Source organism: Notothenia rossii (assembly GCF_949606895.1).
Source record: "Notothenia rossii genome assembly, chromosome: 8".
Lineage (NCBI taxonomy): Eukaryota > Metazoa > Chordata > Actinopteri > Perciformes > Nototheniidae > Notothenia > Notothenia rossii.
The window spans coordinates 45,058,267-45,086,027 of record NC_136906.1 but is presented as its reverse complement, the minus strand read 5'-3'; the positions used below and the strand labels follow the sequence as shown (position 1 = coordinate 45,086,027).

Here is a 27,761-nt window from a genome sequence, read left to right as displayed (position 1 = left end):
TGGAAGCTGAAACCCCAGCCTATTAACTAGAAGGATACTCTTGTTTGGGCTTCACTTGATCCTTCAGAGCCAATTTGGATCGGTTGCCCTCATCCTTCTCGTAGGCTTTGAAGTCATCTTTAGAGTACTTGCCACCTATGACAGAGACAGGGCTATTACCTCAGGAAACACACTGTGAGCTAAATCACGACTACATTACATTACATTTAGCTGACGTCATGTAATGTATGTACTACAGTTGCCTTTACAATGTGCACTGTTGCATGAAGTAGGCATACACTTGGGACAGACTACTTGGTTATATCATTGCAACGTTGATGTTCTGGCTCGTTTACCTGCTGAGCAGAAGATTGTGTGTTAGAACAGCATGCTAGCTTGCAAACTGTAAAATGGGACTGGGTGCAATAGGGCTTCCTGATTTTTTTTGCATACTGCATTTGAAACACTATGTATTAAAACATATTCAATCTTTTTTCTGGCATAGTAAAAAGTAAGGTAGTATGGGTATTAAAACTCAGGTTGAACAAGAAATACAGAATTAAGGTTTGGATTGCGACAAACTTCAGAATATAAAAGGAGAAATATGGCGCATTTTGACTACAGCGCGGAGCGTCGTTTAAGCGTGCCCGTTTTTGGTTGCGTTTCAACTTAGCGTAGTTCTGGCTAGCGGGTACTATTTCACAGTTTTTCTGGCCCCATAAAATCGAGGTTCTTTCCGGGCCAATAACCAGGCTGATGAGTCGGGCTGAGTATGTTAAACTAGTGAGAGAATCGTTGGCAAGGGGGCTACAACTACAACAAGATGAACATATTTGACCATGATTTAATTGTAATAGACGTTTCAAAATGATGCAGAAGACATACTGATACCGGATAGTAAAAACCATGAATTAAGGCTTTGACAAGTCTGCAGACAGACGGCAGGCTAAAAACCTTTTAAAACGCGTGTTTTCTAAATGGAGATCGGCTAAGCTAACGCAGTGTATGCTCCGACCGTCCACACTCACGACAACGGCCTACAGACATAAATAAACCAGCGACTGTATTCACCATGAAAGACAGTCTGTGGTTTGTACTTGTTTAACTTTTGTCTAGTTTCTGAACAGATATGAGGAGCTGTGAGCTTGAGTGCTAACAGCTAACAGATGATGTTGTTTCTCTGTGGTTCGCATTGAAGATGACGTCACGGCTCCGCCTACACTGTGTTACTATAGTTACTGCCCCAGCTACTAAACTGTAATGGAAACGCAGCATAAAGTGAGCCAGTCCTAACAAGGCCTAACTATACCGTACTAAGCCGAGCGAGGCCCTGCAATGGAAATGCGCCAATATTGAAAAACATGCAGACCCTGTAGTGGCGTAGCTGTGGGTGGGCCCAGGTGGGTCATTGCGTCATAGCGCAGAGCCGGGAGGCCCAGAAGGAAGTGCCACAAACTGCAGTTCAACTAGTGGCCGACAAGGGATGGATGCAGAAAGGAGCCATTTCCATAGACCCCCATGTTCAAATGCCCAACTTTACAGCAGAAATAAACATGTTTCTAGCCTGGGTCCAATACAACTTATTCTGGATATAGTTAAATTCCACCTTCATGACAATGGAATAGGGAGTGCATTTTTTTTTACCGTGAGTAAAATAGTAAGTAAAGTAAGTTATGCCAAGAGTGAATGAAAGTGTTATTTCTTGTTGCAGTCTGCAGTGAAGCGTGTACACATTTACTGAATATGAAAAGACTCAGTGTGTTCCCACTGTGCGACTGTCAAGGATAAACAACCTGTGGCCGCCGAGCCAGTCATTACTAGGGATGGGTATCGAGCCCCGGTATTAAACGGGCCCGAATTATTAAAGACCGTGGTACCATTAAGCTCTAGCTTTAGCTGTCTTTTTATCAGTACTGGAGACATGTACAAAATATGTCATATGTATTATTGCTACACAAACATTATATTGCAGTTTTAGTGTCGCCAATTTTCTCGCCGCTCCCGGTTGCCTTGTCCACGGCCGGAGCCAACGGTTTCACCCGTAGAAAGTACACAGACACTCAGGTCACACAGAAAGCAGATGGTGAGCACACTGCAGACAGAGTGGCTGAGTCTGTTCTAGAGGATGTGGTAATGGATGAGGATTTTTTAAGGTTACCTGTTAAAAGGAAAAACGAACAAGTGAGCAAAGGAAGTGTGGCTCAAAAAGAGAAGGTATCAAGGAAGGAGTCGCTGTGTTCCTCCTCTCAGCCAGAGGGAGTCTCAGAGGACTCAGAGGACAGTGACAGTGAGTCATTCTTTGACATCGTTGAGGAAGTAAAGGGAGAGGAGTACTCTTTCCAGAGGATCAGATCCTTTCTGGCGGAAACTAAGGGGTGGAGGGGGGTGAAATTAGATGATTTTTTTTACTGATTTGCAGATCTTTCACAATTCTGCCAGGGTTCTCATGCGGCGCAAAGAAGCCTTAGGGGAACCTTTCTTCAGCGGCCCAGAGAAGGCTCGGTTAAAGAAGATACTTCAGAGGATTAGAGAGGAAACTGCCAAGAAAGATGAATAAGTACATCTTGGTTTTATTTTTCTTCAGCCAGGTTTTTGATTTTGTTAGGATGCAACTATAATTTCATAATGAGTGACATAAAGATGGGCTCTTTAAACATTAACGGTGCTCGAGGGGATGCTAAGAGAGCACTTTTATTTACTTTATTAGGAAACAAGAGTTTAAATGTGACGTTTCTCCAGGAAACTCACAGTACTGCTGATAACGAGAGTGACTGGAGGAGGGAATGGCGGGGGGAGGGCTTCTTCAGCCATAAGCGCAGCAATAGTGGAGGGGTTGCCATTCTCTTTGCGAGGGGCTTTACACCCTTCTCCTGTACGGTCGATGAGGTCATCCCAGGACACTTGCTCAAAATAATTGCTGAATTTGAAAAAGTTAAAATATGTTTTATAAATATTTATGCTCCCAGTGCGGGCGCAGAGAGGCTTTCCTTTTTTGAGAAGCTGAAACACACTCTTAGCACCTGTGATAGTGAGGAGTATCTGTTCCTGGGGGGTGACTTCAACTGCACAGAGAACCCTGTGCTGGATAGGAACCACCAGGAACCGCATGCTGCCTCGAAAGTGCCTTAATAAGATTAACAGAAAGCTTTGAGCTGTGTGATGTTTGGAGGCACTTCCACCCGGGCCAGCGGCAGTACAAGTGGGTGCACTCCAGGGATAACCTGTTGTCTCTAGCTAGGCTGGATCGTGTCTATGTTTTTAATCATCACATTAATGTAAGCAGAAGCTGCTCCATCAGTCCAGTGGGAATCTCTGACCATTCCCTCGTACAAGTCTCAGTTTTTATTAATCATGTTAAGTGTAATAGTGCGTATTGGCACTTTAATGCTTCTCTGTTGGCCGACAACCATTTTAAAAATGTTTTTAAATTCTTTTGGGAAAACTACCGTTTATCTAAGAGTTAGTACAATTCTCTTCAGCAGTGGTGGGATGTAGGCAAAGTGAAGATCAAGCAGCTTTGCCTACAGTACACTTTCAATGTCACAAAGGACATGGCTAGATCTCTGAGAGCTCTGGAGAGAGAAGTGGTGGAGCTGCAGGGATTGGCAGACTCCACAGGAGAGCGAGAACATGTTGAAGTTTTCAAAAGTAAAAACTCAGCTCTGTCTGACCTGCTGGGGTTTTCTGCTCAGGGTGCTCTGGTCAGATCCCGGTTTCAGAACATCGTGAAAATGGATGCTCCCTCTCACTTTTTCTTTGGTCTAGAGCAGGGGTCGGGAACCCGCGGCCCACGGGCCGCATGCGGCCCTTTAAGCCCTCCGCTCTGGCTCCCTTGAGCTTAGACAAAAATAAGAAGGAAATAAAATAAAAGTATTTGTAGGACTATTTATATTTTGTTGCATGGTTGAAAATGTTTCGTATCTTGTATTTTGAGGTGATACTGTGACACATAAATAAAAAACAAAACTGTTTTAATTAGGTCAACTAAAATATGCGTCACATCCTGCTACGGTCCCGCGCGAGCGCCTTTTCCTGCGGGTGAATAACCTGACCCCCGGCTCGATGAGCGAACTATGGATAAATCAAAGAAAAGTACAGGAGGAACACAGGATTTAATTCTGTGTGGACAGAGTTATATGCTTTCACAGCAAACGATGCTGGTTTACCGGTATGTTTGATATGTAGAGAGAAGTTGTCAAAGGTGCTGCAGCCTTTACGTATCGAGGAACAACACGGGAGAGGAAGACAGCTGACAATCTTCAGTCATAATTCAATGGGGTATGTAATTTATTTCAGAAAATACTTTTTGTTATATTCCATGGAATGCTCTTAACATCCTGATAGCAATGAATATATTAAATGCTTTGACAATAAATACATACAAAAATTAATCTCTGGAAGCCGTAGTACTGTAAAAAGCACGACCAATCATCTGAGCCGGCCCGGCCTAAGTAACTGGATGGCCTACCTGCCTGTCAGCCTTCCATCTGTGCACAAATGTATCTCGTGCCCTCATTGATGATGCGCGTTCGTGTGTGTTTGAGGAGGGGCTCTGTAAGGAAATCTGAAGGAAGAGGCAGATTTTTTCCGGCTGTGTATTTTCAAATTCTAGCGCACTCGAGCTGGTTTCTCCATTCTTACCTACCCTACCTTTAACTCTTTTTAGGGTGCAGCTATAGGTTTTATTATTTCAAAGTGGCCCATTTTAATAATATTTGTTTACCTTTTACCTTTACCAAATGTGCAGAGGACTCCCCAAGTGCTGTGTTTAATTTATTTTAAAGTAGGCCTGTGTATTATTTTTAATTCTCCTTATAGAGTTCTTTGTTTCTTATTAGAGGTATTATATAAAACTGTTAGTTTTATATAATGTAATAAATAGCGTAATAAATGCAAAAAAACTAGTTTTTGTCTGATATAACAATAAATACAAATGTATTAGCTATCAAGCTATGAAATATGTTTTGCGGCTCCAGACAAAAAAATGTTTTGGAAAAAGGAGCAAAATGGCTCTTTGGATCAAAAAGGTTGCAGACCCCTGGTCTAGAGCGTAAGAATGGTCAGAGGAGGCTGATGCACTCCCTGCGATCCAATGCTGGGCAGCTGCTTCAGGGGTCCGCCGACATTCGTCAGTGTGCTGTGGAGTTCTACAAAGAGCTCTACAAAACAGAGTTCCAGGCCGAGCCAGAGGTGGCGCAGTCGTTCTATGAGGGCCTTCCTAACGTGCCTGAGGAAGACCATGCTGAGCTGGAGGCGGAGCTCTCTGCCCAGGAGCTGCAGGAGGCCCTGCAGAGCATGCAGAGTGGGAAGGCTCCTGGCATAGACGGCCTGCCTGTAAACTTCTATAAGGCTCTTTGGACGGTTATAGGTGACGACCTGCTGAGTGTGCTCAGAGACAGTCTAAGTAACGGGAGGTTACCTGTGAGTTGCAGGAGAGCTGTGCTCACTCTCCTCCCTAAGAAAGGAGACCTGCAGGAGATTAAGAACTGGCGTCCTGTGTCTCTACTCTGTACAGACTACAAGCTGCTTTCGTGTTAGCGACGAGGCTGAGAAAAGTGATGGAGCATGTCATTCACGTAGACCAGACATACTGTGTACCCAGCAGGTTGATAACTGACAACGTGACTCTAATTCGAGATGTTTTGGACCTCTCCGGTTCATTGGGCTGTGGGCTTGGTCTGATTTCTCTAGACCAAGAAAAGGCTTTTGACCGAGTTGAACACCAGTACTTGTGGCAGACGCTGGAAGCTTTTGGGTTCAGCTCTGGTCTCATAGCCAAGATCCAGGTCTTGTACAGGGACATTGAGAGTGTACTGAAGATAAACGGTAGTTTGTGTGCTCCTTTTGAAGCTCAGAGAGGAGTCCGACAGGGCTGCTCTTTGTCCGGGATGCTCTACTCCCTGGCCATAGAGCCCTTTTTACACCGGTTAAGGTCAAAGCTACAGGGTTTCTCTTTTCCTGGCTGTAGGGATGTTTTTAAATTGTCTGCGTATGCGGATGACATCAATCAATCGATTGTTAAAAAACAAGATGACATCAATGTTTTAACTGAAACTGTGAGCAATTTTTGCAAAATCTCATCTGCTCGAGTCAACTGGGGGAAAAGTGAGGCCATAGCAGTAGGAGAGGGCAGTATTGACAGCTTGTTGTTACCTGGGGGCCTTGGTTGGAAAAGGGCAGGGGTAAAGTACCTGGGTATTTATCTTGGTGATGACACGTTTTGTTTAAAAAACTGGGACGGGCTTATAGACAAAGTGGAAGGCCGGTTAAAGAAGTGGAAGTGGATCCTTCCCAAACTTTCTTTTAAAGGGCGTATCCTTATTTTAAACAACCTTGTGTCCTCCATGCTGGCTCACCGGCTGGCATGCACCGACCCACCCGTAAACCTGCTGTCCAGGGTGCAGGCTCTCATGGTGGACTTCTTCTGGGACCGCATGCACTGGGTCCCTCAGAGCGTCCTGTTCCTGCCAAAGGAGGAGGGGGGACATGGCCTGGTTCACCTGGCAAGCAGAGGGGCTGCTTTCAGGCTCCGGTTCGTCCAGAGGTTCCTGACTGGACCTGCTGACCTGGTCTGGAGACCCGTAGCTCCGGCCTTATTGGAACGCTGCGGTGGGCTGGGTCTGGCTGAGTCGCTGTTCCTAATGGACCTAAAAGGATTACGCCTGAACAATCTCTCGGGTTTCTATGGAGGTCACTTCAAGGTGTGGGGACTACTCAAAAAAGAGAGACCAGAGTGCTGTGGCTCACTGTTCTGGCTCCTCAGAGAGCCGGTGGTCCGTGGATCTCGGTTTGTGTGTGAAGTAGGGCCTTCTCTACAACAGACTCTTTGAGGAGAGGATCCTCACGCTGGGCCAGGTGGTGGAGGTGTGTGGCCTCCGTCTGGACAACGCTGCAGGCCTGGCCTCACGTCTGAGCCTCAGGTCAGTCCGGGTGGTCAGCCTCCTGCTGCAGAGCTGGAAACAGCAGCTCAGCCAATCAGAGCTGGCGCTGATCGCTGCTCACTGTAACGGACTGAAGTCTCCAAATGACAATGACTCTTTTCCAGAGATGCAATGTTTTCCTGACCTCAGTTGTGAGGGTTTTTTGTTAAAGTTGGACAATGTTACTGATTTTAAGTTTAGCACCATGTCCAACAAAACATTTTATTATTTGGTGACAAAGGTGCTGAATCACAGCAGACTCCAGGAGCGAGTGGACACCCGGTGGAGAGCCCATCTGGGCCTGACTGAGGCTCAGAGGCCTGAGTGGAGAGCGCTCTACAAGCCTCCGCTGACTAAGAGGGGTGGGGACCTCCAGTGGAGGATTCTCCACGCTGCGGTAGCTGTAAATGCGTTTGTTTCAGTTATCAACCCTACAGTGTCTGACGCCTGTCCTTTCTGTGTACAGAGGGAAACCATTTTTCATTGTTTTACGGAATGTGGTCGACTCCTTTGTCTTTTTCAGTTACTCACTCAGATGTTGATTTTGTTTAATGTGTTTTTTTCTAAGACAATGTTCATTTTGGGTTGTAGGTACACTCAGAAGCAAAAGTGCAAAAGTCGGCTTTTGAATTTTTTGTTGGGGCAGGCTAAAATGGCCATTTACCTCAGCAGGAGGAATAAAGTTGCGGAATCGTTGGATACCGATGCAGTTTCGATTTTCAAGCGGATGGTTAAAGCAAGACTGAAAGCGGACTACGGTTACTTTTGCTTAACAAAAAATGTGGGAGAATTTGAGGCCATGTGGGGCCTTAAAAATGCTTTGTGTTCTGTGGAGAATGAGGATCTTATTTTCAGTCGTTGTCTGTCTCTCCGTGTCACACACACACACACACACACCCCCAACCAACCCCCCCCCCACCACCCACCCGCCCACCCCCCACCATACACCCGCCCACCCCCCCCCCCCCCCCCCCCTCCCCGAGGTGTGGTTAGACTTTACCCGTCTCGATGTGGACAATGCTCGTTACCAAAAGTGCAATAACAGTTTAGCATGTAAGGGCGGTAACACGAGCAATTTGTCTAAACATTTAGCAAAAGTGCACCACATTCAGACGGAGAAATGCACCGGGTTCGACTGTCTTTCTAGTAGCTCTGTAGCCCCATCCACGAGTAACGTTTCCACATCAGGTGTTATGTATGCTAGCAACAACACACAGAGTTAACTCAATTATACAAACATGGGTTAATGATTAGAGGTAACTGAGTTATTTAGTTTGTTAAAGTTTCAGCTATTCTGTTTACAGTTCTGTCATCAGATTATTTAATACGATTTGTTAAAACATTGTTTTTTCTTTTGATGTGAAATATTAGTTAGTTTTGTTCACAATTTGTTTAGTTAACCTTTTTTTTTCCTCCAAAAGAACCGATAAGAGTACCGTTAAAAAACCGGACCGATAAGCGGTATCGATAAAAGTAGTAGTAGGCCTACTGTTAAAACCTTAACGATACCCATCCCTAGTCATGTGGATGTCAGTTTTACACACATTCTGACACTGCCTATGTTTTCGTTTTCACTGCTAGTTTATGCTTATGTTCAATTATTGCATTAAAAAATCATTAAAATCATTAATGAAGTTTCAGCTCAGACCCCACGCTTAATAAGTCTCCCCCTGGCCCACCTACATTTCTCCAGGCCCACCCACACAATAATTCCTGGCTACGCCACTGCCGTTCAGGCTTCACTACGAGTACCTTTGCCTTTCCATTTAATCTTCGACACTGATTGGCTGAAGTCTACGTGGATGCGACGATCATCAATCAACACATTGTCCATTTTGAAGTAGGCCTTTTCACAGTCTTCCTGCTGTGGAGAAAAAATAAACAAATAGAGGTTAGAGGGGAACTTTATGAAGTCAATGTCAGGCACAGGTGATGTCATTATGTCATTAATAAACCTCATTTCAAATGTGATCTTCCAACTGGAAGGTTTTTTAGTTTATAGGAGCCCCCACCAACAATTTGTATAATTATTGATTTGACTATTTAGTCCACGAAATGTAAAAAGATTGTTTTAAATGTCAATTACAATTTCAGAAGTTTAGAGAAATATAAAAACCCTGTTTTGGGAATCTTGGACCAGAGAACTTTTGAATAAAAAGTGAAAAATAATTACTAGGTTAATAGTTGTCTGATATCTTATCCGCAGCTCTCATTTCTATATGTACACTTATTTAAAGCATAAACAAAAGATAGCAGCACAAATATCAGATATTTAAGAGTGAATCTTTCATTGGCTGTGTTTGTACAGATGTTTGATGCATTTATTAAATATATTGACTGGTCCTCATTTGGAACATTTTATTTTGAATTCCACTTCATCATGTCAGCGCCACCATTCATAACCCTACTGCTGTGCTGCATTCAGGGCTGGTTCCCGTCTGACTCACAGCTCATGATCGGAGGTGATCAAAGGGTTGAGGGTCAAGTGCAAATTACTTTCAAATCTGTATAATAATATTTCAGCATCTATGTGATAACGACAACAATCAAAGTTTGTGATCAAAGTTCTGCAGAAAGTTTCCTGTGTCACTAAAGGCTGATGAGCTGAAAGATGTCATCCTCATGTTTGAGAAGCCCCGCAATAAAAAAAAAGTGAGGCATTCCCTGAACTGTGAAATAGTTTTCACATTTTATGTCCTATACATGTTCTGACAATACTTCACTCCAGTTTATCAGAATCCTGTCGAGCTACCCTCACTGCACACTCTAGTAGTTCAACAATGTCCGTTTAAAAAGCAAGATAAATGTTGCCAAACAAGTTTTCTACTTGGGACCGAGCTATGCCATCTGTTTCTGTTTTGATTTAAATGATAGTAATATAATATTAGGTATACTAACATGATTAATTGTTGAGCTGTAACTGAACTGTAAACACAGTCCAATTCACATTAGAAAGACCAGTGCACATGTAGTTCAGGTAGATATTGTACAGTACGCAGACACATAAGATGCTCACCTTTTCAAACTCAATAAAAGCGTAACAGAGGGAATCTCCACTTTTCCAGTCTCTGATGATCTCACAACTACACACAACAAAGTAGCATGAGAAAAGTTTTATATAAAAAAACAATTTCCACAAAATTAGTTGTATAAACATTTTGAATACAAATGACAGTTTACAGTGCGTAGAACTTGGAGGTAAGCCTCACGTTTTTATGGTCCCAAAACGAGAAAAGATGATTTCCAGGTCCTCGTCTGTGGTCACTGGGTTGAGTTTGCACACAAACAGGACGTTTTCTGGAGGCGCCATGTCTGCGTCAGGGAGGTCACCGACCTAAGGGATGGTGTGACAGAAGAGCGTAGACATACTGCATTCTTGGTATGTTCCATTTAAGGCTGAGAGCACGTTTCTTCTACATACCATCTCCAGCAGGATGGCCTGAGTCTTGGCTTCTTTCTCCTTTAACCTCTCCTCCAGCTCCTCTGCTTCTTTTCCATCCGCATCGTCGATCACTTCATCTGCTCCGATCCGGCCACTCTGCCACATCAGAAACAGTTGGAGGTTTTCAGACAGATGAAGCTTTTTTCACATAAACTGTGGACATGTATGCATTTGTTCATGTATAAAGTCCAGGTGAGGTTTGCTGAGCATGGATCTCTTGTTCTGAAAGTTAGTTTCTCGGTTATCTTGTGTCAAGCTTTGGCTTTATGAATGGATCCACAGGGGCACTCACGTCAAGCTGCTCTCTGGTGGGCTCAGGGGATCGATCCGGCACTGGCAGATCAGGAGGGTCATCAAAAGGATCTTCTAGGATCACTGTGTGGTTTATCCTGCAGCAACCCCACCCCCCAGAGGTTTCTCTGATAAATAATAGGGATGCACAGAATATTCGGCCACCGAAGATTACTGGCCGAAAATGGTTAGCACCGAAAAAATATCACCGAATGTCAGAGAACAGGGTTACGTTGATCATACTCCGCATATTTGTCCGGGTGTTTTGATTTCAAGTGGTGGAGTAATCCCGAAGTGGTGAAAGTCTTTGCAGTTACACCCCCTCGAGAAATGTCAGCTGAACACGTTTTACAAATCGCAATCCGCGCCTCTTTCTCTGATATTTTTAAATATCTCCAAGCGGCAGACATGTTGGCTGTGAGCCAGCCGCGAGCATGGTCGTGGCCGTGCTTGTCGCCGCGTTTCGATTACGTCATAACAACAATACGTTAGGTTACCAAACTTATAGGTGCATTTGTTGTTGTTGAAGGCCTGGCTGTTACAGTCTTTATTTACACTATTTTGTTGTAGGCTTACTGGCCTAGATGTTTATGTAGTTTTAAAGCACCTTGGCTTTGTTCTGAATGCACTCTGTTGTAGTTATCCTACAGAGAAAAGAAAATGCACTTGACTTGGAATTAATGTACTGTATGCATTCAAAAGTGCTGAATAAATGTTTTATGGACCCATAATAGTGATTGTTCAGTTCAGTTCAGTTCAGTTCAGTTCAGTTCAGTTAAGTTCAGTTAAGTTTTGCCATAATCATGTCTTTTTCCATAATCAGGTAGCTGAACAACATTGGTAAAAAATGTATACATTATATATATATATATATATATATATATATATATATATATATATATATTAATCATTTTCAGCCTTTCGGCATTCGGCCAACTGTTTCCTATTTTCGGTATCGGCCAAGAATTTCCCATTCGGTGCACCCCTAATAAATAATACATATGATTTTGGAAACATAGGGAACTACTGCATAGCTAGTTTGTGTTAGTTCACCTGATATCCTGAAAGGGGACAAAGTCCTTGTCCACAAAGGCCTCGTTGATTTTGGCCAAGATCTCCATGCCTTCTGTCACTTCCCCGAACACAGTATGGACTCCATTCAGGTAATCCAGGTTGTCAGCCATGGTAATAAGGAACTGAGGAACAGAATAGCAGATTGTCATGGATGCATAAAGTCTCTCCATTCACCCATTACCATTGACCATGGTTCAGTACAACATGATTAAATAGTGCTATATATACTCATTCTATTCTTAATTGTGTATAAGAAGACCTGATGATGTATGTGTAGTAATCAGCCGAGTTATACAAGTTCTTTTTAACTAGGCTGATCATTTTCTGTTGCTTCTGCTCTGGAAGCTTTTTAAAACAAGCAGGGCAAACAACAGTGTGATCATTTCTTTTTCACCTGAGAACCATGCTGGTTGTTTCCGTTGTTCACCATGGACACCGTGCCCTTCTTCCTGTGTTTGATACGTGGTGCTTTCTCTGCATCAAAAAAGCCAGCCTGGTCCCCATAGAGTTTGCTAATCACACACACACAGAACAGAAAATGTATCAGTGTTCAACTTGCAGTGTGAAAGAAAGTCAACAGTGGTGATGAAGAGGACTGACCTATAGACAGCTTCTCCACCGCGCCCTGTCCCAGTGGGATCTCCAGTCTGCAAGATGAAGTCTCTCTGAAGAGGACACAAGGACACGTTACTAACACAGCTTCAAATTCATGATGAGACAGGATGTCATGTTACCTGGACATTGTGGATGAGACAGTGTGTAATGTTACCTGGACATTGTGGATGAGACAGTGTGTAATGTTACCTGGACATTGTGGATGAGACAGTATGTAATATTACCTGGACATTATGGATGAGAGAGACAGTGTGTCATGTTACCTGGACATTGTGGATGAGGCAGTAGTTGTAGTACTTTATCTGGCATAGTTTCAGGAAGTTTAGGCAAGCTGGAGAAGAAAAGAGAACAGAGATTAATCCGATAGTCATCACATCACTACATGAACTCAGCCTCCGTAACGCTGTGCGTCAGGAACAGGACAGTGTGTTGTTCAATAACAGAACAAGCTAACGGCCTTAGCTTAGCTAGCCGTCGCTTACAGAGCCGCAGCTCCCCCCGGCTCGCTCAGCCTGCACCTGTTCACATAATGAGCTGCGGTTGGGTGTAGATTGCACCATTTCTTACTTTTAGGCCTTTCTTCTGTAAATAAATCGATAACAACATCCCCCAACGTTGTTTCAAGCAGCACCGCCATGCTGAGTTTCCTGTTAACACGAGACGACTGTTTGTAAATATCTCGCGCGTGCGCAGTGGGTGTGTCTTGCTCAATGTTTTTGTTTTGAGCCAAGACAGCAGGCTTGTTTGAGACGCGTTGCGGCTCGCCTCGAAAGTAGACGAGAATAGCCGATCGCAGCCGGGGGAGGTCTCAAAAAGCTCGCCTGAAGTCGGACAGCTCCGGGTCGGCCTCTTCTTCTTCTTCTTCTTCTTCTTCTTCTTCTTCTTCTTCTTCTTCTTCTTCTTCTTCTTCTTCTCTCGGTTTTTTGGCGGATTGCAAACCACTTTAAGGTGCATACCGCCACCTCCGGAGTCGACTTGACTCGGTTTGTATTTATAAAGAATGCACACATGTGTTTAATCGTTAATGTCAGATATGTACTAAGTAAATACATTTGTTCCTGCACAAGATTAGATTCAACTTTATTGTTATTGCACATATTACAGGTACTGAGACAACGAAATGCAGTTTAGCTTCCAACCAGGAGTGCAACAAGTGAAAAGTAATGTACACAATCTACAGGATAAAATATAGAATGAATTGAATGATGAATAAACAGTGAGGGGTATGAATACACTAGATATACACAGCAGCCTGTGAGCAGTATGAACAGTGTGTATGAATATGCTAAGATATATAAAGTATGAAAACGGTAAGCAGTGCAAGTATAGTATATAGATATTAATTTCATGATGATAAACATTGTGGAACAATGATGAAAAATGTGAATGGAAGTGGCGACGTAAAACTGACACAAAACAACAACAAACTTTTGCCGAGCCAATAGAGAGGCGAAGTCCCGCCCATCTACTTCCGACCCATGGGACCCCGGAAGCGGAAAATTATACATTGACGTCAATGGAGAGAGAAAAGTCATCTTTCGATCCCGTTTGAATTGTGCCACGAATGACACATATGATGTTTGTCAAATTAAAAGAACATTTTGCAAGTCAAAAAAATAAAAATGTGTCGTAAAACTGTGAAGTTACAATTTTTTTTGTGTGAAACCGCTCAGTGAACTACAGGTCTCTGGTCTCGCACAATACGCGTCACCATCACAAAGATGGCTGTCACGTTAGTAAATTTCACCTGTTTCTTTCAGAATGAGGCGAAAAAGTATAAAAAGAGGTGAAAATCACTACAAGTCTGGGCATGTTGAGAGCTGTACATACACGAAAGGGAGCGGTTCTGTAAGAGCCAGCATGCGGGACCGGCTTTACAAGGTTTCAGTGAGTAATATGAGTGCAATGTCTAAGGTTAATGTCAGCTAGCTAACAAGGTACACTAACGTGTTTTGTTTTAGCAACTAGTTTTCTCCTTAAGAACTTTGTGGTGTCTGTGTATGCTGTGGATAACATTAGTGTTCACAAGAACAAGATACACTCCCGTGTTTTGTTTTAGTTGCTCTTCAGATTGAAGCGGCCAGTTCTATATCGACTATATGTGTGATCTCCTTTTTACATCTCGTTGTGTCATTTGAGTTTATTTGCTGTGTGTAGATTCAAGGATTTTGGTTATCTTGTCCAGGGATGCAAACTTGTCACCTTTCGGCGAAATTCTCCGTTTTGAATCCAAAATAGGTCGTTTTTATGATTCCTGTAGATCTGCAATAAAAATATTTTTGGGGTATGGGAGGGGGTCTGGGACCCGGATTAATGTGCGGCCGCGAGCTTTTTTTTATATATTATAATGAAGCGCGAGCTGTGTGCTCGAGTCTTCCTGCCTGTCGGCTCTGCTCATGATGTATAATAAGCCTCTGCTGCTCGGCGATGATGGTCTAGCTTCAGCAGCTACATTACCTACGGTGCGTTCGTTAATATTAACTGTGCGTCCGGAGTCACTGTGGCACAGACTGGACCGCTGGTGAACAGCTGTTAGAACGGGCCGTTCAGGTGTTCAGAGTAGAGCTCCCTGTCGGAGCGGCAGAGCGTGATATGCACTGAAAAGTTTTTTTTCCCCGTCGCAATATTATCGTTGAGCTAGCTAACTAGCATACATTGTCACTATCTGCTAACGTTAGCTTTAGCCTTCGTTTTCTAATCGTTTTTTTCATAGGCTATAAACAGAGGTGGTATAAGTATATATCTTGAAATTGATTAAAAGTAGAAGTACTCAGTTCTTGTACTTGAGTAAAAGTAGAAGTACCAGAGTGTAGGAATACTCTGTTACAGTAAAAGTCCTGCATTCCAAATGTTCCTCAAGTAAAAGTAGAAAATTATTATTATCAAAATATAGTGAAAGTAGCGACAGTAAAAGTAGTCATTTTGCAGATTGGTCCATTTCAGAATAATATGATATGTTTTATAATGACTGATCATTAAAGTGTTATCAAAGCTGGTAAAGGTGCAGCTAGTTTGAATGACTTTGTATACTGCAGGCAGGGTAGCTTTTGGATTTACTCCAGGTGGAACTAAAGTCTGATTTAACACTTGATTATATTTCACATCATTCATCCACATCTGTAAAGTAACTAAAGGTATTACATACATGTAGTGGAGTAAAAGTACACCATTTACCTCTGAACTGTAGTGGATTAGAAGTACAAAGTAGCAAAACATTGAAATACTTAAGTAAAGTACAAGTATCTCAAAATTGTGCCCAAGTATAGTACTTGTTGAGTTTATGAACTTGGTTACTTTACACCAGTGGCTATAAAGATAGAAAGACTAAGCCTTGCACAGAGGCATGAAAATACATTTTCAAAATGCTCAACAGTGCTGCCAAAATTATAAACTGACTGCTACACAATTAAAATAAATGCTTTTTATATATTTCTATTAGATGTGACTCTATGGCGTTTCTGTTAATATTAACACTGCTGCTTTAGTTGTTCTGACTGCTAAAATCCTGTTATTCCTAATTTTAAAGCCGATATTCTGTGGGGTCAGGGGGCTCGGATCCTTGTCACCTTTTTCATACCTGATGAGTTTGCATCCCTGTTGTCAACTTGTTTGGTTATCTAGGCACAGCTGTGTGTGACTCCCTCTGGTACACTGGTATGTGTTTTCCTAATGTAGAGAGCATTGATTAATTAATAAACTACACACTGACTCTAGATCCTGACCAAATCTTTATTTTTTGATCAAATGTTTTTCAAAAAAATGTATTGTATATTATATAACAGCTGCACATCACAGACCGGAGTCTCTGCTGCTGTGGACCACGATGGAGGCGATCATCCTCCCCATCCCCAAAGACCCTGCATGGCATGGAAATCTCCTCCTCCTGGAACAATTCTACACCCAGCATATGCTCCCTGTGTTGGCCAGTAGAGAGGAGGACATTTAAATAAACATACTCTTAACACCCTCGGACTCTGCGTTGTGTTTCGTATGTGTGATGGGGTGTTATGCAGAGGGGAGGAAAACAGGACACAGCAGATTGGGATTGTGGTGGAGATGCTGAGCAGTTATTTAATTGTTGCGTGTAATTATTATTATACTGCGTGCTTCTTAGTTATTCCATCTTTTGCTGTAACATGGATCTGTACGTAACTCTATATTTACTTGTTATCTACCACACTTCCTTCTACATCATACACCATCATTATACATGATAGTGTATATAGGATATATATTTATTTGTATACATATCTGTAAATTGTATAATTTTATTTTTCGTATTTGGGATTTCTCTTTTGTCCACTCAAATACACTTGGCCCTTTCTCTTTTCCATGTGGAAAATGGCAGCTGCATATTCTGCTTTTCTCATCTGCTCCCTGTCTGCTCATCTACGATGAGAAAATTATATAATTAATTACTAATAATCATTTAAACCTGTTATTACCAATATTTCACAAATTCTTCATGTAAACTTAAGAGTACAGCTGTATGTTGAGTATGTCAACTTTGCTTGGTTCATCTTACTGGGGGGCAGCTACATGGATGTCAGTGCAGTCCACAATAATTTTGCAGCTGAAGGCAGAATGAATTTATTATTGACTCAGAATGAAGCACAACTTCATGTCATACAATACATTGACTTTATTTGTAATTGTGTAAAAAAATATGAATATTGATTAGCAAGCAGGACCTGCAGGAACAGAGAATGGTGATGGATGGAGCTGGGAAGAGAGAAGAATAAAGAAAACAGATCAACTTTATTATCGGATATTAAAAATTCAATTTCAAAACAAGTTGCCGCTCCTACAGTTTTCTAGTATGTAAAGATGATTTCACATGACCAATGCAAAATATCACACTCAATACATGTGTGTCTCTGGGGGGTGCATTGTGCCTTTGATGTATATAAATAATATACCATAACCAAATACTATTACGTACAGTGGAAATCAGGTTGCCAGAGCAGGTCAGTCCAGTGTGCTTGTTCCTCAGGGTCTCAGCAGTTACAGGTGAGGTAAAGAAAATAAAAGAGAAAAAGGTCAGTAACAACACTTTAAAGTAACAACACTGAATAATTATCTCTTTTAATAATTTTCTCTCAGTAATCACTCAACTACTGTCTTTCCAACAAACAGATTGACTCACTCTCACTATCATCACAATGAAACACATCCAGAAGAATGTCATGCAAAGCTGCCTGCCTTCCTTCCTTCGACTCTCCCTGAACTGCCTGATCTTTTAATGGTCAATGTTAACCATTTGTGCAGATAGCATTAAGTAGAAAAGATCGCTGATACTAATGTGGGGTTAGCCTACCTCCCGCCCCCTTAGCACCTGGTGGAGGGGGCGATAGGCTACTCTTCAAATGTTTCACAAAATACTTACCATCATGAATACTCTTACTGTTTAACATTTCGGTTTACTTCGTGTTAAGGCTAATACAAATGACAAGGCTAAGTAATGTAATATAATGCTAACTAACATGCTCGCTACTAGCTAGGTAGCTAACTTGACTATGTTCCATGCAAAACATGTATATTACCTGATATGTTTGGTCCAACGACTCCTGCTCCTTTCATCAGACGGGAAGCGATAGAACGAGCAAGTGGTATGATCTCTTTTGTGATTACAACCTCGTACAAAGCACACAGGCATCTTGTAAAAGTGAATTTATTGGAGCAATCTCTTATATTTATTGGAGGGAATAAATCAGTCTTCTTCTTCCTCTTTGCTTTGCGAGTCACAACCAGTCTTGGAGCATTATCGCCTATGACATCACTTACGCGACCCAGAATGCATTTGGGATTTGTAGTCTTTCTAGTTGCGTATTATTCATAGTCTTATATTTCAGCAGTTTTACGACAAACTGTGACTTTTTTTGCATGGAAATGATTGTTTAAGATTGACAAATATCATATGTGTCATTCGTGGCACAATTCAAACGGGATCAAAAGATAACTTTTCTCTCTCCATTGACTTCTATGTATAATTTTCCGCTTCCGGGGTCCCATGGAGGCTCCCGGAAGGGGAGGGACTTCGCCTCTCTATGGAGAGCTTCATCAGCAGCACGGGGTAAAAACCACCAATGAGCGCTCAGCTCGAGATACCAGCGAGTCGTTTCCCATCAAGCATTTCGCCTCCGCAGCCCGTGGAGAGGAACTGCGGCGCCTCGCCGCGCCTCGCTCTCAAGGCTGCGGGCGTCTTTGTCCCGCGAGATTTCAACGTCTCATGTGAGCGAGCCTCCAGAGCAAGTCGGACAAAATTACTAACCATCATGCAACGCACGAGCAAGACGTTGATCGAAATTGTGCAGGTCTGCGCAGGTCTCGCTTGTCTCAAACAAGCCTAGCGCTTTTAAAACCAGCTGTCTGACGCTGTGAAGTAGAGCATCATGGAGACGGCGGGTCAAACACTTTGTGTGTTATCGCTTCTGTTTGCTTCAGTAACCTGCACAGAGCCGTCGCCTAGCCAATTGAATACGGTAACATGTTAGCAACGATCAGTTTTAGCGTTAGCTTAGCGTTACTCGTGCTAACGTCACCTATTTGTTCTCTCTGATTATTCATATCCTCCACAGGAAAACATCGTGATTAACGTGACCGCCGGGACTGTGGCGGACACACAGCTGCAGGACTCCAGCAGCCTGCAGGTAGGCCCGTTGAACGTTACAGTACATAGAAAGACAACTCTAAAGGTTTAATGTGAGCCTCACCGCTGCCTCTGCTCTCAGATCAGCCTGAATCTGTCTGTGGGGGAGCAGCAGGTGCTGGTCAACCACATCCCGGTGGAGCTGTCCGGAGTCACCAGGTTCACCTGCCAGGCTCTGCTCTGTGAGTTCCCCTCACCTTATCATCGTGAACCATCCCGGACCAAACCATTTGTATAAAACAGCCAGAAAAAACCCTGTCGATAATAGAAATTAATTAATTAATATTGGTTCGGGTTGTCTTCTTTTTTGCATACCATGCCAGCTCCCCTCAACTGTTCCTGCTGTACTACATTCAAGGGTGTAACTTTGGTTTGAGAATTGGGGGGGGGGACACAAAACAGGGGGTCCTCCGCAATGAAACATTGTTGTCTATTTAATTCCATTTCCTGCCTTTCTACAAATATATATTATGGACTATGGTGTTAACTAATCCAAGAAAAATGTGTAGTGTATATAATGAGTGTGCAAACTTATCTATCCATTAACCTGTTTTATTTGTGATTACCTCACATCCTATAGGGGGGTCCGGGGGCATGCACCCCCGGTAAGATTTTTTTCTTTAAATTGAAGTTAAAGCATCAATCTGGTGCACAAATTAAGAGATTTATGGATACAACTCTCAACACTCATATGAAACAAAAACTATATTTGAATACTCCAAAAACCATTAGAATATGCTCACAACCAATAACACATCATTGATATACTCCTCTCTCCTATCTTTATCTTACCTAGTCTGCATTCTTTCTTTTTATTTATGCATATTCTACTAATCACTTCCCTTTCAAACTTTTTTAATTTTTTACTGATATTGGAATTATTTTTTAACTTATTTTGAACAACTATATTAAATAGATGGAAATATTTGTTTAGACCAAACCGTTTGAGAACCACTGAGATAACAAAAGTTACAATCACTCAGCGAGTCCTTTACCTCCTTGAGCTGACGTTATCTCAGCCTCTCAGTCAGACAGGAGAGGACTCTCCTTCTACTTATTATTGAAAAAGCTTCTAATCTCCGTTAGCTCCGAGCTAGCACCAGATACTAACAACAAAACCTCTAACTCTCTCTGTCTCTCTCTGTCTCTCTTTCTCTCTGTCTCTCTCTGTCTCTCTCTCTGTGTCTCTCTCTGTCTCTCTCTCGCTCTCACACAAACTGCGCTCCTGCCACACACACAAACAGACGCTCCTCCGTGACGATGACCACTTGCGTAAAAAAAATAAACACACATTTGAAAAGTTGGGGGGACACAAACGAGATTTTGAAAAGTGGGGGGGACATGTCCCCCCTGTCCCCAGTGGAAATTACGCCCATGACTACATTCACCCGACAGCTTTAGTTAGGCATTCTTTAAGATTTAGATCATTAATACAAAATATATGCTTATCAACAAATGCTTGTTCATGTATTATTTAGGTTTGTGCTGAATGAATACAGTTACTTTTGTACATGCAGTGGCGGCCGGCCCCTAGGGGCGCTAGGGGCGCCGCCCCACCTCTTCCCACATACACAAAAAAATATTAAAAAAATTAGGGCCGGGACTCGATTAAAAAAATTAATCTAATTAATTACAGGCTTTGTAATTAATGAATCACAAAAAATCGCATTTTTAATCACATATAAATATTTGACATGAGAACAGTGAGAAGCTATTTTTTTCACATGGATTTTAGTATACCATTGAATAATGACTGAATACATAAGCTTAAGCAACAAAACATTGTTTATTTTTTCAAGGTGGTACTTAACAAAGACCAACAGAAAAGTGCAATTTTTGCCATAGATTTTGGCAATAGCATATTTAGGAATATAGTACATTTCAGAGATTCAGGTAGCCTATAGGTAGGTAGACCTTCTGTAAACTATAACACTTTGTTTTTTAAGTAAAACACAATATTTTCAAGTACATTCAGAACATTGGAAACCTTGACTATTAGAAAACATATCTCTGTTGCTTCAGAGGCCATAACAGACTTTGTTGATTTACCAACAGTTGATTTAAAAAATCTAATCAATTTCAGTCCAACTCTCTCAATAACCTTGGCCAAAACAGTAAACAGTTCAACATAAAGTGCCAGTTGCACCAACAACATAATAAATAGTTCAACATAAAGTGTACCATTTAAAATAAAATAAAAAAGTGCCAGTGATTGACCTCAATCCCTCCTATTCTTCCAATATCCTGATGAAAAATAAAATCTCTCTGTTGCATAGGCCACTGTTTGATCAACGCGAATTGGGTGTGGGTCCTTGTACTCCAAGTCGGGCTAACGTCCACGCTAGCTTCCACGCTAGCTGCTATATGTTTTGCATTGAGGTGATACTTGAGGCTTGATGTACTGCGGTGATATGCGAATTCCTTTTTGCATAATTTGCAAACAACCGTGCTCTTATCGATGCTTCCATCCGTCCGTTTTTTAAAACAAAATGTCCCATCCACGGGGCCAACCAAAGCGGTCTCATCAGCTTCTTCGTTCACGTTTCACTATTGTTCACTGTGGTTTGTTGTTGTTTGAAGTCATGAACGTTAGTTGGTGCTCCAGTATAATCGGTACCCCTGAAACTCATCCAGTGAGAAACGTTCCGCGGTGCAAAAATAAGTGCGATTAAAATGCGTTAATTTTTTTACCGCGTTAATTTTTGTGTAATTAATTAATCTTAATTAACGCGTTAAAGTCCCGGCCCTAAAAAAAATATTAAATTAAAAAATATATATTTAAAATATATATTTCAAAAATATATATATTTAAAAAAATATATATTTAAAATATATATATTTCAAAAATATATATATTTTATATTTTTTATTTTTAATGAACAAAGTAAATATCATACAATTGGTATCAGTAAAATGTATAATCTACAATAAAATCTTGTTTAAAATTGTGTTACGATGTCTAAAGTTACTGATAAGTCACATGTTTCCTGCCTGGCCTCGCCCTTGGCATTAGTTTATCATTACGGGGCGCTGCCCCCGAGCCAAACAGCAGCAACCAGCACGTTGCAAAAGTCTCAATAGTAAACTGTGCCGCCGAAACATAATTTCAGCCAATCTGCGCCGTCAAATAGTTTGGTCACTAGAGCGCTCACGTTGGCGCCCACGTTGCTTACGTGCGTTGACGTGAGTTGTTTTTTAGACTCGTGAGGAACTGGGGTAGTATCTATAGTAACGCAGTGTAGGCGGAGCCGTGACGTCATCTTCAGTGAGCTCCCCAGAAAAACAACACAGCCGTTAGCTCTTAGCACTCAGAGCTCACAGCTCTTCATATCTGTTCAGAAACTAGACAAAAGTTAAACAAGTACAAACCACATACTGTCTATGTCATGGCGAATACAGTCGCTGGTTTATTTATGTCTGTATAGGCCGTTGTTGTGAGTGTGGACGGTCGGAGCATTTACAACGTTAGCTTAGCCAAATCGCCATTAGAAAACACGCATTTTAAAAGTTTTTTCTTCTGCCGTCTGTCTGCAGACTTGTCAAAGCCTTAATTCATGGTTTTTACTATCCGGTATCAGTATGTTGTTACTTCGGCATCATTTTGAAACGTGTATTACAATTAAATCACGGTCAAATATGTTCATCTTGTTGTAGTTGTAGCCCCCTTGGCAGCGATTCTCTAGTTTAGACTGCGGTCAAGCCAGCCTCCACTCGGAAAAACCTAGTCAAGCCAGCCCTCACGTGATATTGCGGTGCGCGAATATCCCATGCATTGCGGTAGAGTAAAAAAAAATCCTCCCTCTGTGTTTAGATGAGAATAAAACAAAAACAGTCCAGTATCAAAGACTCATTTAACTTCAGGGTGATAGAATGACATCCCATCTAGTCACTCAGAAAAAATCAGGACATTCTGATGTCGAGTCTCAAAATAAAAGACCTATGAAATCTCTATTGTATGAGTTATCATCCATGTTTTTAGAAAAAAAAATTGTTTACTCACTATATCAACAGCCCCACCAAAAATATTTTCCACCAGCCGCCACTGTGTACATGGTACATTTGTAATTATAAAACAAATCAAGCAATCTGATTGGTTCTTAGCCGTGCGTATACCACGGGTAGAATTGTAAGTTACTTTTCACAACAAGTCAGTATCCCTCCGCGTCTGAGAAAAACAGTATACTGTTGGGCTGATACTGGAACAAGAAAGCAGCGGAGAAGTAACAGGGCAGAAGCCCTCCTTTTTGACGCAGCGGTCCAGACATAGACATCAAACGGCAAAACATATTCAGTGTGCAGTTCCTTTGGCATTAGGACAGGGATATCTAGACACTTTCCAAGGTTTGACATAATGAATTGTGCTACTTTTAAAGCAAGCAACGATGTTTTCAAATCTGTAATCAAAGAGGTCCGCAAAAACGCTATCGACCAATCAGATTGTTTGATTTGACTTGTCAGTTTTATAAATATATTTAAATTTCTTCCGTTACGAAACAAACTTACAAAGCATAAAATGGAAACATTTAAGATTAACTTCGACCTCCGGGGGGGTCTTACTATAGTATGGAGGAGTGGATTGAGCAGTGTCTATCTCCAGAAAAAAAAGCACCTAAACTACGACATGCAGAGCTACGTGAAGAGCAGGTAGACCAACTGGAAAAGTACCACCATTCAAAAGCTTTCTGATGCGGGTCTTGAAACAAAGCAGAGAAATTATGACCGTTAGTGGCAACAGGTGCGAAAGCTCTCTCCATAGCTACTGGAAACCCAATCTCGGGGACCGGAGAAAGTGGAGCAATATTCTCGCCACGCCAAGCAACAGCCTCGAACAACCTCAACCTATACAAGTGACCACGAAAGCCATGCTACTGATGCTGGATAGTTTTTCAGTGGATGCACAATAAACAGCAACATACACATTAATGTAAATAAACAGCCAAATAATGGATCAACGCTCTCTGTCTAATATGTTCGCTTGCTGTTAGTGTTGTTGCATAGCAACCACCTTGCACTATGTTTTGTGCAGAAGGCAACGGAGGGACTATTTTATTTTGAACATCATTATTTACTAATAAAAACTATTTAAATTAGAGTGTGTATTTTGTGTACATCCTCCTTTTAGTTTTTGCCTCTGTATGTCCCTGCTGTCCTCACCACGCGGCAACTTATACAGAATTACAAGTAGAGTCTAAAGGGATGTCTTCAAATTGTAAAATGTATCTTTTTACTTGGTGATTGATTTGATATTTAATTCATGAGCAAAATTGTCATCGATGTTTATTGACCGATTTATCTGCTAATGAGGAGATGCTAAAGGTGCAAATGAAAACTGTTGGAGATATGTCACTTATTCCTCTTTTCCAGTAGACAGCATCAACGGTAGCAGTGAGTTTGAATCTGGGGACTTGGTGTCCACGGTCACGCGGGTGATGGTGAGCCAGAACCGGCTGTACAGCGACACCGAGGAGGTGCTGGCTCTGCAGGTGTTCAGTGAAGTGATAGAGATGGAGGGCAAGGAGGTAAACTCTCTAAGATAAACCCACAGATCATGATTGATAAAGTAGTATTTTAATATGATTTCACACTCTTTTGGTTTTTATCATTTAGGTCCAACAGCCTGACATGTGTGAGGTGAAGATACTGATGAGCCCAGACTTCCAGAAGCTGGCTCAGTTCACAAACATCTACCCCATCGGACACAGTGAGATCTTCAGGCTTCCCAGGGAGAATGACATGGTGGTCACAGATCCACCTAACCCCAGGAAAGGTATGTAAACATGGAGCATTTGCTGATCGTTGTTATGATTTGTATACAGATCCAGTAAATGTGTGTTGTATTTAAATCAGATGAAGAACAGCTGATATCCCAGACCACCAGCCAGTACCCCCTGAAGCACACGGAGACCACGCAGGAGGAGGTGGCCGCCCCGGGGAAGCTCCCAGAGACGCCTCTCCGCATGGACCCTGACCTGCTGTATGACGTCAGATATGATGATGATGAGTTTGATGTCAGAGAGCCAAGCCAACCGGATCACATTCAGATGGAAATTCCACCCAAAAAATTAATATCATCTTACTCTGTAAGCCATTTCTGATGCTAGACCTGAAGACACAGCACACTACCTCAGAGGTCCAGACATTGCAGGGCTCTCTGAACATAAACGGGATGGAGAGCCAGTTTATCAGAAGGGATTCACTCGTGGTTTTCTTGAAACTCCAGCACTGGCTAGTATGGCTGCTCCTGTGATCACTGTTACACTGTCCTATGATCATAAAGCGTTTGAAACATGTGGGGAGGGTGGAATACTAATGATAGTTTCTATAAAAACATTTCTTAAAAATCCAGCAACTCACTGGAAGTTTTTGGAGCTCCATGCCATGTGGGAGAATGCAGAATGCAGCCTATGACACACAGCTGTGTTTTCTAGCCTTCACATGTAGTAGCTGTAGCTGACGTGTGTGTGCTCCCTTAGGCTGTGTGTCAGTGGGTGGAGGAGCTGAGGGAGCGTCTGAGGCGCTTCAGCTCCGAGTCGCTGCCCCTCTTCTTCCTGGTGATGTGGGTGGTGGTGATCGGAGTGGTCGGATCAGCGGTCATCGTCAAGATTTTGGACATGTTCTTCCCAACTTGTGAACACAAGTGAGTTTGTTTCATGGGGAATATGAGTGAATGAATATCCAAAACATGTGGTCAGTACCTACCTGATGTCTGCAAAATGTTGATATTTTTCTTACAGGCACATTTTTCACCTAAACCCTCTCACTCTGATGCCGGAGGACGAGAAGCAGACGCTGCTCGAGAACATAGAAATAGAGGCAGAAGAAGAAGAGGAAGAGAAGATGCCTTGAAGGAAGGGGGGTTTTGGCCAGCTTCTTTATTTTCAGTTTGTTCTTATTTGTTCTTTAACATGGGTACTGCGTTATATTTTCAGCATGGCATGATTTTGTCACAAGCTGGTATTCTGATTTTCGAAGCAGCTCCTCAATTGACGCTTTTAAGCACAAAAGCCATGGAGCAGGAAGTGCTTTAATGCCACCCAATTCCTCAAATTCACTGACATGATGAGAGAGGAACAGGAAGTGAGCAACTGGTGTATGGAGGCCAGCTGTGTGTTGCCCTGCACAGAAAAAGCCATGTCTTTGCTCCTTTGATTTGTCATATAAGAGTTTTACCAAGTCATAAATGACTGTACATTAATCAACTAGAAGTGACTCGCTTTTTTTTTTAACACGCTTTTGCAATGTGGCTCATTCTTCCATATACGTCTTCAGTATTGTTTCAAAATATAAAGCAAAAAGTAGGGTCATACATGTGTTACTAAGCATTAAACCACACATAATCCATGCCACATCAAGTCAAACAACCAGCCTGCGTATGACATGTTATATGTACAACTCATCGACTGAAGAAACTACTCCTATAATGGAACATAGGCGAGTCTTCCTAAAAGGGCTCAGAATACGTGTCCGGCTAAAGGGAAAGACACCCAGGTGTGCGCACTGCAGGTTAAACCCATACATATGAACAAACTGAAGTGCATGGAGCTGACCCAGTCTCTGATCACTGAGAAGACTTTAGGAAACACTTCTGTACAGCTTACATGTTTTATTCTCTAAAATGCAACCCTTTGCTGGATGTGAAGAAAGCTGAGATAACAGATGCACTATAATGACTTTATTCAACACATTTGGAAATATGAAGCACGCAGTGTCTCCCAGCTATCATTCTTTTAGTGAGGAAAAAGTTAAAGGAGTACACCCCCCCCCTCTCTCTCTGTTAAACTGAATGTCACTACACTCCCCTTAAGGCTTGCGTTCATATAATGATTGTGTTTCTTTAGAGTGACTCAGTGAAGGGGGGATTGATTTTGTGTGTGCTTTCCTGTTTGTCATGATGGAGAATGTAAACGTCTTAGTTCCGATTGTCTACACTATATAACAAAGTACCAATGTGAAAGACTTGTGTGAATAGTCTGTACTTAGGTTTGAATTGTGGAGTGAAAACTGGACTTATGTTGAAGAATGACTGATAAACTTTCTGGATGTGTTTCCTGGGATGTGTGTGAGGGACCAAGCCGGTGGATGCAAGGCCAGTTAGTGGTCAAAGAGGTGTGTTTAATCAATCCTAAACGAAGTAGTGGGAGCGTTTCAACATGTTTGTGTTATTTTAAAACGCACCTACCATGCTTTTTTCAAACCCCCTTTAAAGGAGCTTGGGTTTTTTCTCCAGTTGATCTGCAGAATGCATGATGTACATTGTGGAAGGTGCATGTTAAGTCTGGCTAGTGAACTGCTGTGTTATCCGCAAGAAGTGGGAAGCTGCACGATGACCTCTGTTGGGTTCAATTGGTCATCTCAATACATTACAGTTCAGTGGAGGACACTACATTAGCCTGTGAGGCAAACAATATGTCAGGCATGAATTCAGACGTGTTGCTGAAGAATACAAATAAAATGTATTTTAATTTGCTCTTCGAAACATGTTACTATTTTAAGACTTTTGTCTGCATTCATAAGCTGGACTGTGGGTTTGGGTCTAACATCCTGCTGAATAAATGCTTCTCTGATGAGCATCAAACCTTCGTGTTGTGTGCTGCTCACTGTTGTGTTGCACTCAGAACACTTGCTGCATTGCTCCTGATATGTGGTGCCTGGAGGGAAAACACGAGCTCAACATCTGCCCGACAAAGGCAGCTTTCACTGGGACGTGTAACGCCCATCTCCTTCTGTCTGGCTTCAGACTGTAAAGTTCCAAAGATTCAAAGGCCTTGTTGTCATATGCAAAGATGCTAGT

The 27,761-nt window shown here is 42.1% G+C and overlaps 2 protein-coding genes and 2 long non-coding RNA genes across 7 annotated transcripts; 2 read left to right on the top strand and 2 right to left on the bottom strand.

Moving 5' to 3' along the window:
• On the bottom strand, nucleotides 1-13,171 carry ppil4 (peptidylprolyl isomerase (cyclophilin)-like 4). 3 transcript variants are annotated; one of them, XR_013801907.1, is made up of 12 exons: nucleotides 12,889-13,171; nucleotides 12,585-12,652; nucleotides 12,307-12,371; nucleotides 12,101-12,218; nucleotides 11,686-11,828; nucleotides 10,634-10,760; nucleotides 10,321-10,437; nucleotides 10,109-10,233; nucleotides 9,916-9,982; nucleotides 8,652-8,763; nucleotides 3,651-3,816; nucleotides 33-135 (listed from the first exon to the last, which is right to left on the bottom strand). XR_013801907.1 is itself a non-coding variant. In XM_079646131.1 (11 exons), the coding sequence occupies exons 1-11, from the start codon at nucleotides 12,956-12,958 to the stop codon at nucleotides 23-25; spliced, it is 1,125 nt and encodes a 374-aa protein (XP_079502257.1). In that variant the 5' UTR covers nucleotides 12,959-13,109; the 3' UTR covers nucleotides 1-22. The 3 variants fall into 3 exon arrangements, 2 of the variants coding, with proteins under 2 accessions (XP_079502257.1, XP_079502258.1); XM_079646131.1 differs by lacking the exon at nucleotides 3,651-3,816 and having other exon boundaries at nucleotides 1-135; nucleotides 12,889-13,109; XM_079646132.1 differs by lacking the exon at nucleotides 3,651-3,816 and having other exon boundaries at nucleotides 1-135; nucleotides 10,634-10,730; nucleotides 12,889-13,105.
• A 783-nt stretch (nucleotides 13,172-13,954) lies between these two features.
• LOC307016809 lies at nucleotides 13,955-16,290 on the top strand. Its single transcript, XR_013801908.1, has 2 exons — nucleotides 13,955-14,208; nucleotides 16,104-16,290. It is a non-coding gene; the product is annotated as an uncharacterized lncRNA (long non-coding RNA).
• A 653-nt stretch (nucleotides 16,291-16,943) lies between these two features.
• On the bottom strand, nucleotides 16,944-18,270 carry LOC307016810. The gene is made up of 2 exons (XR_013801909.1): nucleotides 17,264-18,270; nucleotides 16,944-17,043 (listed from the first exon to the last, which is right to left on the bottom strand). It is a non-coding gene; the product is annotated as an uncharacterized lncRNA (long non-coding RNA).
• Nucleotides 18,271-18,566: 296 nt separating this feature from the next.
• Nucleotides 18,567-27,549, top strand: ginm1 (glycoprotein integral membrane 1). Of its 2 annotated transcripts, none has more exons than XM_079646134.1 (8): nucleotides 18,567-18,803; nucleotides 18,900-18,971; nucleotides 19,053-19,152; nucleotides 24,338-24,489; nucleotides 24,578-24,737; nucleotides 24,818-25,050; nucleotides 25,444-25,607; nucleotides 25,705-27,549. In XM_079646134.1, exons 1-8 carry the CDS (start codon nucleotides 18,714-18,716, stop codon nucleotides 25,814-25,816), a joined length of 1,083 nt encoding a protein of 360 aa, XP_079502260.1. In that variant the 5' UTR covers nucleotides 18,567-18,713; the 3' UTR covers nucleotides 25,817-27,549. The 2 variants fall into 2 exon arrangements, with proteins under 2 accessions (XP_079502260.1, XP_079502259.1); XM_079646133.1 differs by having other exon boundaries at nucleotides 24,335-24,489.
• The last annotated feature ends 212 nt before the right edge of the window (nucleotides 27,550-27,761 follow it).